This window comes from Pecten maximus, chromosome 5 (assembly GCF_902652985.1).
Source record: "Pecten maximus chromosome 5, xPecMax1.1, whole genome shotgun sequence".
Taxonomy (NCBI): Eukaryota; Metazoa; Mollusca; class Bivalvia; order Pectinida; family Pectinidae; genus Pecten; species Pecten maximus.
The window spans coordinates 36978989-36999497 of record NC_047019.1 but is presented as its reverse complement, the minus strand read 5'-3'; the positions used below and the strand labels follow the sequence as shown (position 1 = coordinate 36999497).

At 35.9% G+C, this 20509-nt stretch overlaps 1 protein-coding gene across 2 annotated transcripts in view; it reads right to left on the bottom strand.

Moving 5' to 3' along the window:
• LOC117327943 (epithelial cell-transforming sequence 2 oncogene-like) overlaps nucleotides 1-19573 on the bottom strand; it is a 56652-nt gene extending 37079 nt beyond the window's left edge. Inside the window, exons 1-22 of one of the 2 annotated variants that reach the window (XM_033885195.1) lie at nucleotides 19425-19573; nucleotides 16811-17026; nucleotides 16467-16502; nucleotides 16101-16340; nucleotides 15665-15802; nucleotides 15219-15318; nucleotides 14688-14935; nucleotides 14190-14234; nucleotides 12666-12808; nucleotides 11469-11592; nucleotides 8938-9053; nucleotides 8377-8561; nucleotides 7641-7730; nucleotides 6088-6270; nucleotides 5606-5709; nucleotides 4842-4925; nucleotides 4344-4518; nucleotides 3556-3737; nucleotides 3029-3174; nucleotides 2711-2779; nucleotides 2018-2242; nucleotides 1562-1718 (exon numbers count right to left, since the gene is read on the bottom strand). In XM_033885195.1, the coding sequence (XP_033741086.1) occupies nucleotides 1562-1718; nucleotides 2018-2242; nucleotides 2711-2779; nucleotides 3029-3174; nucleotides 3556-3737; nucleotides 4344-4518; nucleotides 4842-4925; nucleotides 5606-5709; nucleotides 6088-6270; nucleotides 7641-7730; nucleotides 8377-8561; nucleotides 8938-9053; nucleotides 11469-11592; nucleotides 12666-12808; nucleotides 14190-14234; nucleotides 14688-14935; nucleotides 15219-15318; nucleotides 15665-15802; nucleotides 16101-16340; nucleotides 16467-16502; nucleotides 16811-17020 (3000 nt within the window). In that variant the 5' untranslated portion in view covers nucleotides 17021-17026; nucleotides 19425-19573. The remainder of the gene's footprint in view (nucleotides 1-1561; nucleotides 1719-2017; nucleotides 2243-2710; nucleotides 2780-3028; nucleotides 3175-3555; nucleotides 3738-4343; nucleotides 4519-4841; nucleotides 4926-5605; nucleotides 5710-6087; nucleotides 6271-7640; nucleotides 7731-8376; nucleotides 8562-8937; nucleotides 9054-11468; nucleotides 11593-12665; nucleotides 12809-14189; nucleotides 14235-14687; nucleotides 14936-15218; nucleotides 15319-15664; nucleotides 15803-16100; nucleotides 16341-16466; nucleotides 16503-16810; nucleotides 17027-19424) is intronic. The other variant, XM_033885196.1, reaches the window with a different exon arrangement.
• Between the last annotated feature and the right edge of the window lie 936 nt (nucleotides 19574-20509).

Below are 20509 nucleotides of genomic sequence, written 5' to 3'. Positions count from 1 at the left end.
GGTATATAATATCTACCGTGTGGTATGTATGTAATATCTACCTTGTGGTATGTATATAATATCTACCTTGTGGTATATAATATCTACCTTGTGGTATGTATGTAATATCTACCTTGTGGTATGTATATAATATCTACCTTGTGGTATGTAATATCTACCTTGTGGTATGTATATAATATCTACCTTGTGGTATGTATATAATATCTACCTTGTGGTATGTATATAATATCTACCTTGTGGTATATAATATCTACCGTGTGGTATGTATGTAATATCTACCTTGTGGTATGTATGTAATATCTACCTTGTGGTGCGTATGTAATATCTACCTTGTGGTATGTATATAATATCTACCTTGTGGTATGTGTGTAATATCTACCTTGTGGTGTGTATGTAATATCTACCTTGTGGTATGTATATAATATCTACCTTGTGGTATGTGTGTAATATCTACCTTGTGGTATGTATGTAATATCTACCTTGTGGTATGTATATAATATCTACCTTGTGGTATGTGTGTAATATCTACCTTGTGGTATGTATATAATATCTACCTTGTGGTGTGTATGTAATATCTACCTTGTGGTATGTATATAATATCTACCTTGTGGTATGTATATAATATCTACCTTGTGGTATGTGTGTAATATCTACCTTGTGGTATGTATATAATATCTACCTTGTGGTATGTAATATCTACCTTGTGGTTTGTATGTAATATCTACCTTGTGGTATGTAATATCTACCTTGTGGTATGTATATAATATCTACCTTGTGGTATGTATGTAATATCTACCTTGTGGTACGTAATATCTACCTTGTGGTATATAATATCTACCTTGTGGTATGTATATAATATCTACCTTGTGGTATGTATATAATATCTACCTTGTGGTATGTATATAATATCTACCTTGTGGTATATAATATCTACCTTGTGGTATGTATATAATATCTACCTTGTGGTATGTATATAATATCTACCTTGTGGTATGTATATAATATCTACCTTGTGGTATGTATGTAATATCTACCTTGTGGTATGTATGTAATATCTACCTTGTGGTATGTATATAATATCTACCTTGTGGTATGTATATAATATCTACCTTGTGGTATGTATGTAATATCTACCTTGTGGTATGTGATATCTACCTTGTGGTATGTATGTAATATCTACCTTGTGGTATGTATATAATATCTACCTTGTGGTATGTATATAATATCTACCTTGTGGTATGTATGTAATATCTACCTTGTGGTATGTATGTAATATCTACCTTGTGGTATGTATGTAATATCTACCTTGTGGTATGTAATATCTACCTTGTGGTATGTAATATCTACCTTGTGGTATGTATGTAATATCTACCTTGTGGTATGTATGTAATATCTACCTTGTGGTATGTAATATCTACCTTGTGGTATGTATGTAATATCTACCTTGTGGTATGTATATAATATCTACCTTGTGGTATGTATATAATATCTACCTTGTGGTATGTGTGTAATATTTACCTTGTGGTAAGTCAAACCTGTGTGTTGTATAAGTAAAGCCTACCTCCTGTATGTGTCTGTTCAGGGTTCCTATAGTTTGTATAGCATCGGCAAGGTCAGCTCTATCCTGGTGTAACTTTGGTGTGTGTACCTCAAACCACCTCAGTAGGAATGTGTACTGTTCTATACGACGAGGAGGAAGTAACATCAACTCCTGAAGACTGTACAAAGTGAAATACAAGTTTAGTTCATAGTCAACAACCGATTTCTATGGGACAATCACTTTTCAGTAAAATTGTTTTCTTTGTTATAATTAAAATGAAGAGATTTCAATATTTCCTTTCAATAAGTAGACTATCTGATTTGAAATCCAGTCCATAACCATGCTAAAATAGTATTCAAAATAGGAGACCCCCATCCCATTTTATCTCCATTGTAGGTCCATACTATTCAGTATAGAGTCTATATTATTTTGTTATCATTTTGACATGATGGTCTTTAGATTTTACATCAAACTCACGTCATCATACGAGTCTCTGGGATTCGTTCATGGCGGTGGAGAAAAGCTCGGAAGGACGGTGTTTGTTCTTTAGTACGTTCTATACACTGTAGGATGACATCATAGTTGTTAACAAAGTTGGTGTAGACTTTGAGGTGGGTACAGAAACGTACAAAAATGTCACCCAGGCAGGTATTGGCCGGGTCCCAGTCAGCAAGACGATTCTTCAAGTCCTCAACCATTTCACTGTAATGACATTTTATATTATTTTCCAACCCCCTCAGCAAAATTAACATAAATACTGTTTAACATTCATATATTTACTGTATCACAACCATATTTACTGTATAACGTACATATTTACTGTACAACATTCACATTTACTGTATAACATTCATATTTACTGTTCAATATTTATATTTATTGTATCACTTTCATATTTACTATATAACATTTTTATTTACTGTATAACATTCACTGTATAACAATTATATTTACTGTAAAATATTCATATTTACTGTATAACATTAATATTTACTGTTCAATATTTATATTTATTGTATACTATTCATATTTACTGTATAACATTTATATTAGACTTATCATTTATATTTTATTTATATGTTTGACACTGATATTTATTGTATAAGATTTTCACAGAAATGTTGTTTTATACCATGTCTGATATCGACATCAATTTGAAGGCAGTATTACCTGCTTACATCCAATATATACATTAGGTCTGTAAATATAATCTGTACATTCTGGAAACTTGCAATGGCCCTGAAATAAGCAAAATTCCATAATATATATCTACACACAATATTTTCTAGCATATGTATCTTCTTAAACTGCAAAATAACTTGAGGCTTAATTTGTTAAGAGTAGCATTCGACAGCAAACAATATTTTTCATTTCACATTTTTGAAAAAAATCACTTTTTTCAGTAACAAAACATTTGAAAAATTGAGAACATCATGCATCTTGCTATTGTCCTATCTTGTTTTTGTTAGAGTGTTCATGGGTAAATACCTGTCAGCACTGAGGGCTGCCTTGAGAGGTTTTACATAGGTATCCTTGATTCCTTTCAATATCCTGTTGTATTCAATCTCACTTGAAAGAATCTCCATGGCAACAGGTGTTCTCTTCTCTGGATGTTCACTGAACTTTTTAGGTGTCTATAACCATATAGGAGTATTATACATCATTTCAATAAATACTATTTTTGAGCTGATGTTTTCTAATAATTCATTTGATAAACAAAAGACAAAATCAAGAAAATGTCTGTAAGACATAAATACCACCACTGCCACCTGACACCCCTAAACACAGTTTGGTGAGGATCACATCAGCAGTTCCTGAGATTAGCTAGTTATATTGCATTGGGATGGGACAGACATGGGTAACACTATATGCGCCCCACTCCTCCCCCATTTCATAGTGGGGACATAAAAATGAAATTTTTGATATTCAAAGCTAACAGAAATTTATGATTCAAAATTCCAACCTTAACTTGTTTTGAATGAAGTTAAATGTGATCCTTTCCATGATGTACCTACCAGATGCTCATGTTTGCCCGTCAAGGTCATGGTACCAAAGGTCACTTTGAAGTCCTTCATCTGCTTTGTCATTTGTCCTTTCTTTGTTACCGGCTCCTTTCTATCCCTCTTCTTCTGTCTCTGTTGTTCCTTCTCGCTCTGTTCATTCTGGGCCTTCTCTCTCATTTCTCGTGGCGAGGTCTCTGGACAAATAACAGATACATGACGAGAATTCTCAAATACTGTAAAATCTTTACATAAAATACATCAATTAGAAAATTGTTATGAAGGAAAACAAAAATAAAGCAAAAGCCTATACTTATTAAAATCATATATTTCATCTCAATACTTGTCCCCTCATTAATAGCTTATGAAATGTAAAGACACACATTGGACAGATGACAGATGGAAAAGACCACAAAATATAGACTGTCACTTTTGGTATTTTTATTTCCAATTTAATTTTCAACTAGAGATATCGTATACTGTGCATACAGTAACTGTATGTGACACAGAGTTGAATGAGAGTTAATCAAACCTAACTGAACTCAGAAATTTGCTTATAATCAATGAGAGATAAAAGGCTTTTCACATATCCAACCAAAATGAAGCGCTTTACAATGTTGATTTGTAATACCAAGAGGATACCACATGGTTTTGAATAAATACTACAGTACTTCCATGGATATAAAACTGTAGGTCCAAGCTAACACATAGATTTTATGTTCGTTTCACTCGAGCTGACAATTTAGGTAAGGGAGTAAACACAATTCTATCATTCTACACATTGGTAGGCTTGTTGTGCCTACCTTCCTTCAGCGCCTCCTCCTCCCCAACTTCATCTTCTTCCCCGAAGGCCTCCATCTCTTTGGTGTGGCCGTTGATCTGCTCCACCTCACTGTCCTCCTGGGACACATCATCATCACCAGCAGAGGAGTCAACAGACTCGTAACGGTCCACAGGGGGTTTCTTCATCATCCTTGACTGAATCAGAAGTTTAAACATGGTAATACTACACTTGATGTGTTTGTGCTACTGTTGTCTACTCTTAACCTGCTGCTTAAGATACAGATTATTTATTTGAAGAGATCAACAGTTGTCACAAATGTTACTCTAATATACTTAAGTAATAATTGTTATTTTCCATTATTCGTATTATTACTTAATAGCCTATCCACAACCAGAAGGTTGTAAGGGCCAATAAATTGTTGATTTAAAAAAAATTGTCATATGAAAAAGACAAACATGAACAAAGTTTTACATTGAGCACAACTAGTGGTTAAGTGTATTGCATTTAAGATGTTTACCTTTTCTAGGCTACTTGTGAAAGACAGATCATCTACACCAGCTCGTTGCAGTAAAAACTTCCCAAGGAATTCGAGAGGGTTTACCTGAAAAAGATAAACAATTTTAAACAAGGCAGAGCACTACTTTATGTAATCCACAGTCTCCATTCCCAGTCAAAGCTTCACATAAACTATGAACAATGGGCCATAACTGTGCAAATAGAAAGGGACACGCCCCTAATTTAGTGATACTCTGTCAAGCCTAGTGTACTGATGATCAAATGCAATATTTAGTAATTGTCAGTGATAGAGCTTAAATGGTATACACAAGTAGTGATGTCTTCACTAATACTCAGAAGTTACCTTTCAAACTTGTTTTGTTCGTTTCTTATTATGCATTCGATTAGCATTCCTTATTGTATAAATGCACATAACGTAAGCATGTGTCTTCAGCACAAAAAGTTAACGCAACTAAACATTGTACTTCTTTTGCTTTATCTGTTAAACATGATATAATTGTTTTGTAAATGATGCATAATCTGTTAATCAATAAAATGCTTAATTGTTGAAAAGTGTTTTTATTTGGTTGTGTTTGGGGTAAATTCACTAAACTTTTCGATGTGAGTCTGACAGGCGACGATCAACACGAACATTGTCAAAAAAAATATCAATCTATTGTCAACCATGAATATTTCAAAGTCCCGCTGTTTAAAAGTTTTTTCTGTTAGTCCCTTGAACTTTGAAACATCGAAGTTTCACTGTATTAAGTCATTATGTAGACTTACATTATCCTCATTACCCAGACTGCGGAGACCCTCTGTCAGGACGCCAGCTATTTTGTTTGTCCCCTGGATTTCTGTCTGTCCAAGCACATCAAATACTACCTGACCTATGAATGGCAAAAGGAGTTTTGTTTACATTTCTGTAAATTATACGAAAAAAAAGAGGAAAATGTTACAATCATGGATGCTTACAAATGTGTATTTTATTAAAGGAGAAATATTTTCCAAAAAATTTAACAGGTGAATGTGCTGATCAACTTTTGATACGAAAAACCTACTAAAGAATCTTTACTATCTGCATCAATATTGTTTAGAGCATTTGCAGTATTTAATGTAAAATAGAGTTCAATACAAAACTTAATTCTATATTTAATGAAATCTTACTTTTAACTCTTCTGTATTGTTTGTACCGACTTCCTGTTCTGCTCAACAGGTGTGAATAACCTATCTGTCGATTGAGACACAATATCCTCTTTATAACCTACCTGTCAGCTGAGACACAATATCCTTGTGTGTTTTCTCGAAGTAAGGAGACAGCAGTTTCTTACAGGTACCTAGCGCTTCCTTGGCTTGGTCAGCAGTGTTGGTCCACACATCCAGTTTAGATGTACAGAAATACATAGATGGTGGCGGACCTTCCTTATAAGGCAACAGCCAGTCACTATTAACTGGAAAAACAAGCCATTTTATACAGGAGCAATTCACTAAAGAAAAGTATAGAGTATATAGAATGTTATAATAAGTGATCCCAGAGGGATCTTGGTGCCAACTTTTGAAAGTGTACATGAATCTCAAATGCAGTATTTATGTTTAAATTGTTATCCTGAGACCCATCTTGAAATGTTTCAAAATTGAAACGATTTACTTAAGAGAGCTGTAAATTTTTTATCCAAGACAGTATTATGTTTTGCATATTTCAAAACAAAAAAGATGTTACAAAATGAAGATCCAAGGTAAGAAAGATCTGTCCATTTCTTTGTGAGAGATAGCAATAACAACCTTTGAACCAGCAACCCAAGACTACTGTCAAGTACTTTGTGTGATACAACCCAAGACTACTGTCAAGTACTTTGTGTGGTACAACCCAAGACTACTGTCAAGTACTTTGTGTGGTACAACCAAGACTACGGTCAAGTACTTTGTGTGGTACAACCAAGACTACTGTCAAGTACTTTGTGTGGTACAACCCAAGACTACTGTCAAGTACTTTGTGTGGTACAACCCAAGACTACTGTCAAGTACTTTGTGTGGTACAACCAAGACTACGGTCAAGTACTTTGTGTGGTACAACCAAGACTACTGTCAAGTACTTTGTGTGGTACAACCCAAGACTACTGTCAAGTACTTTGTGTGGTACAACCCAAGACTACTGTCAAGTACTTTGTGTGGTACAACCAAGACTACTGTCAAGTACTTTATGTGATACAACTCAGGACTACTGTCAAATACTTTGTGTGGTACAACCCAAGGCTACTGTCAAGTACTTTGTGTGGTACAACCAAGACTACGGTCAAGTACTCTATGTGATACAGTGACAATGAGATGTTTTCCTGACAAAAACAGACCATAATGAACAAACCTTGATATGATCTAAACAATCATCAGTAATCACATAAAAAATTCAAAGTTGCTTTTTCCATCAAGACATTTTTAGTTTTACTTTTAATGTTTTCACATTATACGTAGTCTGTGACATTATATCGTAAGTCCCAGCAAGAAAAAACAACCTGAAATAAAACTACTGCTAGCCCTGTCGGAAATTGTGATTTGTATGTTACAGCAATATTTTCATGAAAAGTCATAGAATCTTAAATGGTGTTTAAAATATATTGCCATGGAGACCAATGTGAACCTCAATACAGAGATAGGCAAGATTCAATTTCTGAAATCAAAGGTCTTCTGGGAATTTATAGGTGATGTAATTATCAAGGCTGCCATACTTGTTTTATCAAGACAATGTTAGGTAAATATGAGAACTTACCATAAATATGAGAACTTACCATAAATATGAGAACTTACCATAAATATGAGAACTTACCATGGTTGTAGTAGCCTATGATCCCAGTAGGGGAAGACAACTGCATGCCTGTCATCACACTCAGTTGTATCAACATCTCTAGGCCTGGCTCTGTAGAACAACACAAACTTATATAATCAAAAGATGTTTGTTTTTGTTTAACGTCCTATTAACAGCCAGGGTCATTTAAGGACATGCCAGGTTTTGGAGGTGGAGGAAAGCCGGAGTACCCGGAGAAAAACCACCGGCCTACAGTCAGTACCTGGTAACTGCCCCACGTAGGTTTCGAACTCGCAACCCAGAGGTGGAGGGCTAGTGATAAAGCGTCGGGACACCTTAACCACTCGGCCACCGCGGCCCCTGAGCATTTACAATTAATCAGTTACACGTGCAATAAACACTGGGCCAAATAAATGGAGGTACAGTATATGCATTAGAGCTCAAAAGATATGGTTCTGAAGTCCTGTTTTATGTTGGTGCATGGCAATTAGTGCAAACACCAGCCAAGTTCAAAGTAACAATTAACAAGCATGAATCTAGATTACAAAGGGAAATGTAGGGGGAAAAATCCTTCTCAATCTGAGACCAAGTATTTTTCTTTTTTCTCCCCTTTTCAGTTTTTATTTTCATTTAGTTTAGATTATTGTATACTTGAAGGTTTAAACAGAAGTCAGTGCGAGGCAATACATAATAATCTATTCCTATAGAATTAATGTCCAGACACTTGTTAAATACTGATGAGAGAAAACTTGTATACCTGATGCTGCGAGCGGGACAAACACATCCAGTTGTCCACCCTTGTTTGGTGGTATAATGCGGTCAGCCACTGTCTCAAAGAACTGGGAGACATAGGACACATCTAGTGTATCCAAAGTAACAGTGCAATTCTGGACCAATCGTAATTCTCCAGGCTCCTGGCTATGGCAGAATAGGCCAATGCTCCTGTGGGAAAGAACAATGATGTATTAAAATTTTAAGTTATATGAAGTCATTTGAGAACAACCATATCCATTTCTCCAATTACACTCCTGAACAACTGAAAATAACCCCTTCGTTTAAGAGTTATATCTACCTATAATGGGGGAAATGTTAAATGTTTTTGCCAGAATGACTGCTTGACAAAATCACCATCACCCTATTTCTATAACCAAATCATCTTCTATATAGGCTCATTGGACATTGCAAGATTCTTAGGATATCTATAGCACTACCTTTCATTGTTATATCTATTGTTGAAATTTATATAAAATTAATATAGATTCAGATAATACAACTGAATAGATAAGATTACAACAGTTCATACAATAAATAAACTCACTGTGCTTGTCTCCCTTGGAGTGCCTTCTCCAGTTTTAGAAGGAGTGTTTCTGTTGTAGTTCCTTCATACTCATACACCACTGGGATAACTCCAAACAGCACAGCATCAGCTAGTAACTGACAGGGAAAATACACTTTAAATATATGTAGATAACAAATACGGTACACTACAACAAAGTGCGACACACCTACCCAAACAAAACTTTTAATTAGTATACAGCTGTACTCCTTGTCATTAATATAGATGCTGAGTATATGTAACAGACTACAAACCAATATTTGGAAAAGCAACTGTATATCTTTAATGGTAGCCACACTAACAAGCATAAGAATAACTGCAAGGGACTTTAAAACCTTGTTGTCAGTAAATAACTCTACTACAGAGATCTCAATGTGTAACAGGCAGATGGCATGACCCTCCAAATGGCGGTACTCCTGAAATGGGTATCTGTTGTAAACAACAGACACTGAGACTACTGAAATAGGGAATCTCGCACATCTAGCAGGGGTTTACAGACAACAGGGGCCATGTAAAGGGAAATAGGTAAATATCACACATCTAGCAGAGGTTTACAGACAACAGACACAGGGGCCATGTAAAGGGAAATAGGTAAATATCACACATCTAGCAGGGGTTAACAGACAACAGACACAGGGGCCATGTCAAGGGAAATAGGAATATCACACATCTAGCAGGGGTTTAAAGACAACAGACACAGGGGCCATGTAAAGGGAAATAGGGAATATCAAACATCTAGCAGGGGTTTACAGACACAGGGGCCATGTAAAGGGAAATAGGGAATATCACACATCTAGCAGGGGTTTACAGACACAGGGGCCATGTCAAGGGAAATAGGGAATATCAAACATCTAGCAGGGGTTTAAAGACAACAGACACAGGGGCCATGTCAAGGGAAATAGGGAATATCAAACATCTAGCAGGGGTTTACAGACACAGGGGCCATGTAAAGGGAAATAGGGAATATCACACATCTAGCAGAGGTTTACAGACACAGGGGCCATGTCAAGGGAAATAGGGAATATCACACATCTAGCAGAGGTTTACAGACAACAGACACAGGGGCCATGTAAAGGGAAATAGGGAATATCACACATCTAGCAGGGGTTTACAGACACAGGGGCCATGTAAAGGGAAATAGGGAATATCACACATCTAGCAGGGGTTTACAGACAACAGACACAGGGGCCATGTAAAGGGAAATAGGGATTATCACACATCTAGCAGGGGTTTACAGACACAGGGGCCATGTAAAGGGAAATAGGGAATATCACACATCTAGCAGGGGTTTACAGACAACAGACACAGGGGCCATGTAAAGGGAAATAGGGATTATCACACATCTAGCAGGGGTTTACAGACAACAGACACGTACAGGGGCCATGTCAAGGGAAATAGGGATTATCACACATCTAGCAGGGGTTTACAGACACAGGGGCCATGTAAAGGGAAATAGGGAATATCACACATCTAGCAGGGGTTTACAGACAAGACACAGGGGCCATGTAAAGGGAAATAGGTAAATATCACACATCTAGCAGGGGTTTACAGACACAGGGGCATGTAAAGGGAAATAGGTAAATATCACACATCTAGCAGGGGTTACAGACACAGGGGCCATGTCAAGGGAAATAGGGATTATCACACATCTAGCAGGGGTTTACAGACACAGGGGCCATGTAAAGGGAAATAGGGAATATCACTCATCTAGGAGAAGTTTTAAAACAACAGATGTTACCAACTAAACTAATCTACCCAATAAGTCTACAAGTAAGCAATAAAACAACAATTCTACCATGTTTGCTATGTAACGCCAGTTTTGATTGGTTTAAAACCATGTATTATTTTCCAATAACCCACGCTCGTGCCAATAATACACGGTCAGGAGTCACGGCTGTAACAATTTTATATATCTAATATTCACCCGTTTTATAAAAGGTTACTATAGCCGAGTGGGCTAATGGGTTAGTCTTTCGTTAATTTTTAACACGACGCGAGTTGAATCCTACGGAGGCCCACCTTTTTTTTTCTTTTTTTTTTATCCTTTTTTTTCTTTTCAAAATCAATGCCATATGAAAGATGCTCTTGATCGTAGTACTGTATTGCCTGTATATTTCATCAACAAAAAATGCAATACTCAAGAAATAAATTACAAGGTTTTCTCGGGGTTTCTTTGCTGTTTTTCTATTAGAAAGAGGGTCGATCTAAGAACTAAACAGTACATGGTAGAATAGAAATAATCAACATTGACTCGTGTATTGTTGCAGGATATACAACTCAGACTCGGATATTTTGCAATTTTAATTAATAACTCAGGCCTGCAGCCTGCGTTATTAATTCAATTGCAAAATATCCTCGTCCTCGTTGTATATCCTGCAATAATACACGAATCATCGTTAATTATTTCTTAATTATACATTGTATTTTGAGTAGTGTTTTTATACCCAATAGTTGTATACATCTCTAAGGAAAGAACAGAAACATGTCATATTCTTCATCAGACAATAACTTACATCAGCTGCTGGTACCCTTGAGGAGATGAAGACTACTCGAGGTTTTTCCACCTGTAATTGACCTTTGGGGTCGGATTCAGTCTGGTTGATGTTGTAGGGAAAGACACCTTTGGTCATATCAGGCCTGTGGGTAACACAAACAATGCTTGGTTCATGTATTTCTAAAAAGTAATTTGAATGTTAGATAAAAAGGAAAAAACAGATGGGTATGGTTCATATTCAGTGAGCTTGTTGATATTATTTAAGTTTTTTTTTTTACAATTACATCACCTTTCTGTACTGGTATCCTATGAGGGGATAGGGTGGGGGAGAGGGGTGGGGGAGAGGGTACTATCATCTGTATTTTTGTCCTACAAGGGGAGGGGGTTGAGGAGGGGGTACTTACATCTGTACTGGTGTCCTATAAGGGGAGGGGGTTGGGGAGAGGGTACTTAAATCTGTACTGGTGTCCTATAAGGGGAGGGGGTTGGGGAGAGGGTACTTACATCTGTACTGGTGTCCTATAAGGGGAGGGGGTTGAGGAGAGGGTACTTAAATCTGTACTGGTGTCCTATAAGGGGAGGGGGTTGAGGAGAGGGTACTTACATCTATACTCATGTCCTATAAGGGGAGGGGGTTGGGGAGAGGGTACTTACATCTGTACTGGTGTCCTATAAGGGGAGGGGGTTGAGGAGAGGGTACTTACATCTGTACTGGTGTCCTATAAGGGGAGGGGGTTGAGGGAGAGGGTACTTACATCTGTACTGGTGTCCTATAAGGGGAGGGGGTTGAGGAGAGGGTACTTACATCTGTACTGGTGTCCTATAAGGGGAGGGGGTTGAGGAGAGGGTACTTACATCTGTACTGGTGTCCTATAAGGGGAGGGGGTTGGGGAGAGGGTACTTACATCTGTACTGGTGTCCTATAAGGGGAGGGGGTTGAGGAGAGGGTACTTACATCTATACTGGTGTCCTATAAGGGGAGGGGGTTGAGGAGAGGGTACTTACATCTGTACTAGTATACTATGAAGGTAGAGGGTTGAGAAGCGAGTGTATACTTCTGTACCTGGTACCTGTATCCTTTGAGTGTATGGGAAACAGGAGGGGTTTACTTTCTTTTTCCATATCCTGTGAGATGAGGGCTGGAGAGGGGGAGGGGAGGAGGTGTTACTTGCTTTCTTACTTGTGTCTCTGAGGAGCTTGTGGAGGTTGTACTTACTTTTGAACTCGTGTCCTGTGAGGAGGGTACCATTCTGTATCCACTAGCTGTTTCACACGATTTTCCTCCATGTTAACTAAATCCATGGTGTCCTTCAGTGACTTGCGCTGAGACAAACGCTTCAGGTCATAGTCTTCTCCAGACTGGCAAACAAAGCAGTTCTTTTATTTAGTTAATTATAACTTTATGCTTCCGCACATTTACATAAACATGTATTTAAGAAATGAAGAAAAAAAAATAAAATGTAAAAGGAAGAAAAAATCTATCTATTCTTTAGTTTGCATCTTTTTTATCTGTACTTTAATTTGTACTTGTAACACCTAACACAAACTCATTTCATGAGTTGCACCATGTTAGGTATTCATGGTTAAATAAAAAATATTAACAGAAGTTTGTGAGACAGGAATAACAAATAAAATAAAAAAAATTGTGGTAATTACTCTGATGACCTGAATGGTATTTAAACAGGAATGAAAATAGCCATGCAATGGGGAAAGCTTACAAAATATGGACAAAAATATATTAAACAGATATAAAAAAAACTGTACTGAAAAAAACTAATGAATTAAATTGTTGATGAAGTATTAATGTATAAATGTTATTCAACATGCTAGGTTCATTCAGAGGAAAAAAGGGCTCCTGATGGTTTAGCCAGAGACAACAGTGGTTTATGATTTTTTATTCCATTATCATGTCTACAGGTGTGAGCAGGTAATCAATATGTTTAGCTTCACATTAACAAAACAAAAATATTAGCTATTGTATTACTGGCATTACTGATACAAGTACCAGTATTATTACATTGTTAATTAAATACAAAACTTTTAAACAGTGTTTTAATGTGTCAAAGTAATTTTTACAGCCCTGACATACTAAAACAGATTCATGCAATTTTGATTGGAGATGATACATTTTATTTCACTACATACAACACATTACTATCCAAGTTCTTCCCTTATTTCACCAATTCACATTCCACACAATATTTCATATATATACTCCCATAAAACTCTACAAAAATTCCAATTACAATTGATTCCACATTATTAACATGTTTGCAACAAAATAAATAAGAAACCTCTATATTCTAACTAAAAACAAATCTGTAGTATAGGTTATAAGAAATATTGCAACACTCATTTTTTATTTTTATAGAGACGGCTTTCCTGTTTTTATATACATGTAATAATATATTCTGTTTACCATCCATTTCTCTTCATCCCATTCAAAAGGATTATATTGTTACATAAATATAGCACAGGTATGAAATTAGGACACACCTCCACCCCCCCCCCCCCCCCACACATAAAAGTGATGAGTGAATATCACAAAGAAATTAATTCTGTAATTTATTCTTCAATCCAATTTAAAACCATTCAACGCTGATTTAAACTTAGTACATGTACAGCAGAGTGGAGTTGTTTGGAAAATATGGGAAGTAACTTGGATCACCACATATTAGCGGACACTAGATTCAGTCCAACAATGACATGCTGTTGGGTCTGTATGTGGTGAGGAACTTACTTGACCCTCTAGCATTGTGACACCTGACAATGTCACTTTGTTATCCTGAAATAAATTGGCATTAAATATTCAATGTTTTCTCTCTCTCTTTAATATTTAGAGCCTGTTCCCCTATATAGCTAATGTAAATCAATCCTAAACTGAAACTATATAGAGTAATGATTGTGGACATTTACCAACATCTTCAGTGATTACCCAATATAATAAAGAAATTATTGTACATAAGTCTAACACCATTACATGAAAGCTTTTACTAAAATAAAGAATTTTCTTATACTGTGAGTTATACTGCAAAATTCTGCAAAAAATTCAAATTATTCAGAAATATTTATTTCTGCATAGTAACCAAAAACAAATGTATGGAACTCTATCATGATAAATCCCACACCGATGATTAAAATAAGCTCTGTACTGTAGCTTCCTGCAAAATGACTGCTGGAAACATTCTAAAATTGAACAAAATGCAAACATCTTTTTTTCTAATTAATATCAACATACTGTGAGAGTCCTATGGCCATCCTTCCTCTTGTAAGAATCAAGGCCTAGCTCAAAATCCTGGGATCGGCTTACAACTTGTTCATGATGTTTCTTCGGGATTCCCCACTTGTTATGGAGGATGAGGGCAGTCTTTGGGATATTTGGATCATTGGGGTTGTATCCATGAAGGAAGGCATGGAAGGACTTGTCTAAATCTTTTGGTTTCTGAGACACACCCACCCATGGAGGTCTAACATCCATGTTACGTCCTGGTATCGATAAACATCAAACATTAGGACCGAAAGTGGATGTCAGTGAGCACTATGAAATTTAAATTCAGGCTATGTTTATAATCCATGTACTATATGTTTCATTTTCGAAATTCAAATTAGCATTACATGTAAAAATAATTATCTATATTTCACAATAAACTGTTTAGTTGAGGTAAACAGCAGTATTGATACCTGATGTAATTCTTGAACAAATGCAGAAAATCAGCTGTGATACAATAAAGAGTGATACTATTTGAGATATAAAAGGGCTATAGCTTACTACTGGTTGAGGGTGAGAGTCGGCCGGATCTTGGTGCTGACTTTGTCCTCTTTGTGGACAATGAAGGAGTCTGATTGACACCTATCCCACCACTGGAGTTCTTAAGTGAAAGCAGTTTAAATCAAAAGTTGAACATCAGATCTTTTTACCTTGTTAATCTATTTAAACTATTCTCATCTTAGTCCTTATCATTTAAACATCAATCTGTACTTTGGTATAAGTCTTTGTGTGCTGCAAATCATCAATAGAGATGTTTTATTTGAGGCCTACATGACAGTTTCTGCATGAATACTGACATTAGAACAAAAGAACAGATCATTTTACAATTGAAGATAAACTCTCTGACAAGAGGCTACTTAAAACATCTTATTTTAGTGATGTTGTGGTCAAGTCTGGAGTAACAAATTTAGTGTATAGTGAATGAAGTGAAATAGTGTGATATTTACCACATCATTAGCTGGAATATAGCCCTGAGAGTGTACACACAACACATAATGCTGTTTCCAGGCTCCATACTCATTCTTGGCAGCTTTATAAGGAATGATCCAACCATACTTCAAACATTTTGGCATCCATATTTCATCCTTTAAATACACAATTGATTTACTGACTTTATATTACAGTCTAAAATACCAGACTCAGTTTCAATGCTTCCTCTTCCCATTAACAGATGATAAGTTTGTATCTAAGTATCAGGTCAGAGACATAATCAATGGATGTTTCATATTTCATTGATTTCGTGAAACTTTTATCTTACAAAATGCTATCATAAAAAGTATTATGCCAGATAAGTCCAGATGAGTACAGTAATTTGTATCACAGTTCATTGATCCTGATCAGTAAAAACACCACATACATGTATTGTTTTTCGGTGTGTTATACCTGTGCTGTGAGGAACTTCCAATGCCAGCTTGCCTGTCCAGCTCTACACAGACTCTGGGGTTCCAGGAAAGAGAAGATGTACACACTGAGAAAGCGAGGCAGTACAGTGGTGAAGTCTAGGTGTTGAAGTGGGACCCGCTCCTGGAACCACTTCTGTACAAACTTGTACTGGTTACGTCGGCACTGCTGGAACACCACATCAAAGAACCGCTTCCTCTGGGAGTCCGACCAAAGGTCAAACTGGAACAAATACATCACAACATAGGTTTATTCCTATTTAACTATTTCACTGATGATAAACCTTTGATACATAACTTAGGTTTTATTGATAACATACAATCTTAAAATGATGAGAACTTTCCTTACCCAATGAGATACCAGATCCCGTCTTTCATGAAATATCTGAAAAATGAAAAAAAAAATCCATTACATCACATCAGTCCATAAATCGAAACTATTTTCATTGCTTATAACATAAGCAATTGTAATTATAACATCTTGCACATCTTGTTACTGTCTAGCAAAATTTTAAAACATATTCCCCTTTTCCCTTTAAATCTATGGAAGGGTCAGCAGATAAACAGCTTTTTGTTAGGTTGAAACAACAAATAATTGTGTGTGAAAAAGAAAAATTCACACCCCAGAAATAATATAGAAGATTTACATCACTTCTTGTCTGATAGGATCTACTAATAGCCTTAGAATATCACCATTTCATTGGAAGGTTTGTGAACCACCGGTGTCCAGGCACTGTTGTATGTCCTCATTTTGTTGGTGCTGTACTTCTCCTGAGAAGCCACCACCTCCTTCTTTCTCTCCGTATTTTGACCAAGAATTTTCTTGTCATTTTTGGTCAGATGACGGGTGGAACTAGATTTTAACTTCCTGGATTTAGTGTTTAACTCAGCCTCATCTGCCATCTTCACCTGTAATAGTTGAATATAGATTCAGGTTAATTTACTCTTCATGGAGTATGGCACTAAGCCTTTGATTTGGTCACAAACCAATCAATACATATTTATATGAAATACTGTCTGTAATTTTCAAAAAATAAGTGTTAATGCAAACCCTGCAGACCAGTTTTTCTTGTTAATGTCTCGCAAAGAGGCATATACACTTTAATTGACCCGATAATTGCTCCTGTCCATATTAGCATCCCATCTATTTTCAGGAAAAGATGAGTGCACTAAATGAAACATACCAAGTTCCTTACATATATACCTCACTGATCTGCCAATATTATCTTCAGTCTCTTATAACTAAATATTCTAGATTGTTTTGCTACATAATGATATATAAAGGCATGTAAATGAACAAGAAAAGTGATCTTTTCCACCAAGATTTCACATGGAAACCTTTCCCTGTACATGGTTTTAAAAAGTGAATCCCTTTTGTGTTTTTGTAAGAACACAGTGCATTTAGTATGTTAAATATGGTGAGATGCATTATATAGTTGCCAACTTTTAAAACTTTCCATCATGGGGAAGATTGTGAGCCTAGGTCTCAGAAAAGTAACTCTTAGACCTTTTTTGACAAGGTCATCAGGACATCTATATGTAGTTGACCCTTAATTTTTAGCAATATCAGAAGTAAAATAACTATTTCTATGAAATCTGAAGGGTCAAGTCATCATGTCAAATATACTTATCCCTTCAAACCCAAAAGTCAAATCTCATTTTGGAGAGTCACAAACATACACACACTCTAGTGTCTACTGGAAGCCATATCGATCATACCTTAAAACTACATATTCAAAGGTTATCTTTCCAATAGACTCAATGCCAAGCTAATGGACTTTTGAAAATTACGATTAGTTTCAAAAAAGTTATGCATTAATTTTTGTCTAAATTTAGGGTATCCAGTTGACCCTTTACTTTTAGCAATTTCAGAAGTCAAATCACTATTTCTGAGAAATCTGAAGGGTCAAAACATATGTCAAATAGACAAGTCCCTCAAAACCAAGAGTCAGATCTAAATTTGGGGAGTCAAAAACATACCCTCAAGGGTCTACTGGATGCCCTGCAGTCTCCAACTTAAATAGGATCGAAGGGTTACCCCACAAGAATCGAACAAAATATGTAACTAAATTTGAGGACTGATCTGGAGGCCTGATTGGAAGTGGTGGTGTAACAGCAGTCTTGATAGTAAAGTGAACCATATTGATAGCAAGGTGGAGTCTGTGATCAAATTGATAGTAATTATAAGCTTAAGGTCCATGAAGTATCACAACTATATTAATATATATATACAAGAACATTATTCTTATTGTATTTTATTGTATTTCCAGTACTTCTTATATATATTATGTGATTGTATTTGTAATTTTTTGTGTTTTGATAAAGGGCGTATTGCCTCGAAAATTTAACAAGCCTTATTGTTCACACTGTTTGAATTACTTCTTTGCCCAATATATATATACATATATATGTGTGTGTGCACATAAAAGTAATTATATATTGTAATTGTACATGTTTATTACTAATATGTAAATCCAATCCTTTAGAGATCGGTATTGCTCTAGAATTTACATTGATTTGAGTTAATTGTACTTTTATTCAAGAAAATAAAACATGTATAATTGTATACGAAACAAAACCATAATTTTAAGTTTAGAGACTGAATAAGCAGCAATGTTTTTTATTTCAACTTTTGATGACAGTGGCAATTATGGGCCCTGTGAATAAAAATAGACTGCAAGTACAGTACAAATATTGTAGGAGACAGTTGATGTATAATATATATATACAAGAAAAAGGATCCATTTAATTTCTACTATTCGACTTTAGGCCTAAATGGCAATTATAAATTGTACCTTTCGAGCTATATATATATGCTTCTTTCCCATTGCCAATATAAAAATAATAATGTTCAAATGCATATTAAAACCTAGATGAGAATCAAATTTGATTTAAAAACTTAGTTACAAAAAAAAATCCTTTTTCAAATATCAATCTGAATTAATGACTGCTCCCCCAACAATCGAACTTCTCCAGAAATATGTTTTCATTCGCGAATTATGCCTTACTTTATGCTTATAAATGAAGTAGGTTGCGTATCAATAGGATTTATATGAAACGTGATAAACCTTTATAACGCTCTTAGTACCGTCATGTGCAATATACTTTATTTATTGACGGGGGTTCATCAGCCGGATGTTGTTAAATGTTAGGCTGGTCTGCAAAGGGAACTTGATTTCACTTGTCGCTTCAGTATAATATGTTTCGCATACTCTCCAATTTCATTGTGATTAACTTATGTGTGAACAAATACATATTTATGATATCTCTATCCTTGTCGGTGATCTCCAAATTTATGCACACTTGCCTGTTTGTTTATACACGTTCCTTCAACTGTCCTGTTTTAATCCACTTTGACACAGGTGCCCGCCATATTTCCTTTACACATGAGCATGCGCAGCGTTGTAGTTGCCACAACAACAGTAGACTCCGGAGGATTGGCTATGAAAACCATAAGTCAGTGTTTTATTTTATCGTCTCCCGAAAGAGACACTTATGTATTGGCAGACGAGTCTAGTCCTAACGGTAGTACCAGTTGGTGAGCTGGACACGCAGCATATTCCGTCAGTTATTGTTAGTTACAGTCAGCCTAACGTTAGGACCTAAAAGTGCCCCGCCCATATTTATGCAGCAGGAAATGTGAGTAGTAGAAGCACACAATCTGATCCTTAATATAACGTTGGATCTACTCGTTGTTGTCGTTTCTTACAAGACCACTCTGATCGATATGACGGAAAGTCACGATCGAGTGATTTTCCGATTGAAGATATCGGAAAACTATTCGGAACTTTCCGTAATTCCACGGAAATACACATTTCCATGAATTTTAACCAAATTCAATTTTCTTTCTTCTCTCTCTCACTCACTCACTTCAACCTAAAGTAGTTTAAAAGAATCGATTTCTTAATCAAGCACAAGCTGTCGTCGAGTCTCTCCAATGATACATGCATGTATATATTCTATATATAAAACTTGCAAAATATTCATTTTTTCCCGTTTTTTTTCTTACGTCATGTTTCATATATCTGCCAACCATCACCTGGACACTTTAAGTAGATACTTGAACATGTTAATAATCATATAATGACCGTGTCATGGAACTATAAATGAATTAAAATGATTAGAAAACTTTAGAGAAGAAATACAGTGAAATGTAGATATAGAAACGAAATCTATAGAGAGTATTTTAAAGCTGCACTGCATGGTACTGTGTTGTAACCTGTTACCATATATATAGCCTAGGTGAGATCTCCAGGCGACTAGTACATTATATAAATATGAAGAGGGATGGACCATTTCCAATGACATAACGACAGAACTTGAACCAGCTTTCCATGGAGTCGCTCCCCATTGACGATTACGGGTCAAAGAAGAACAAAATAAGTTTTTAAG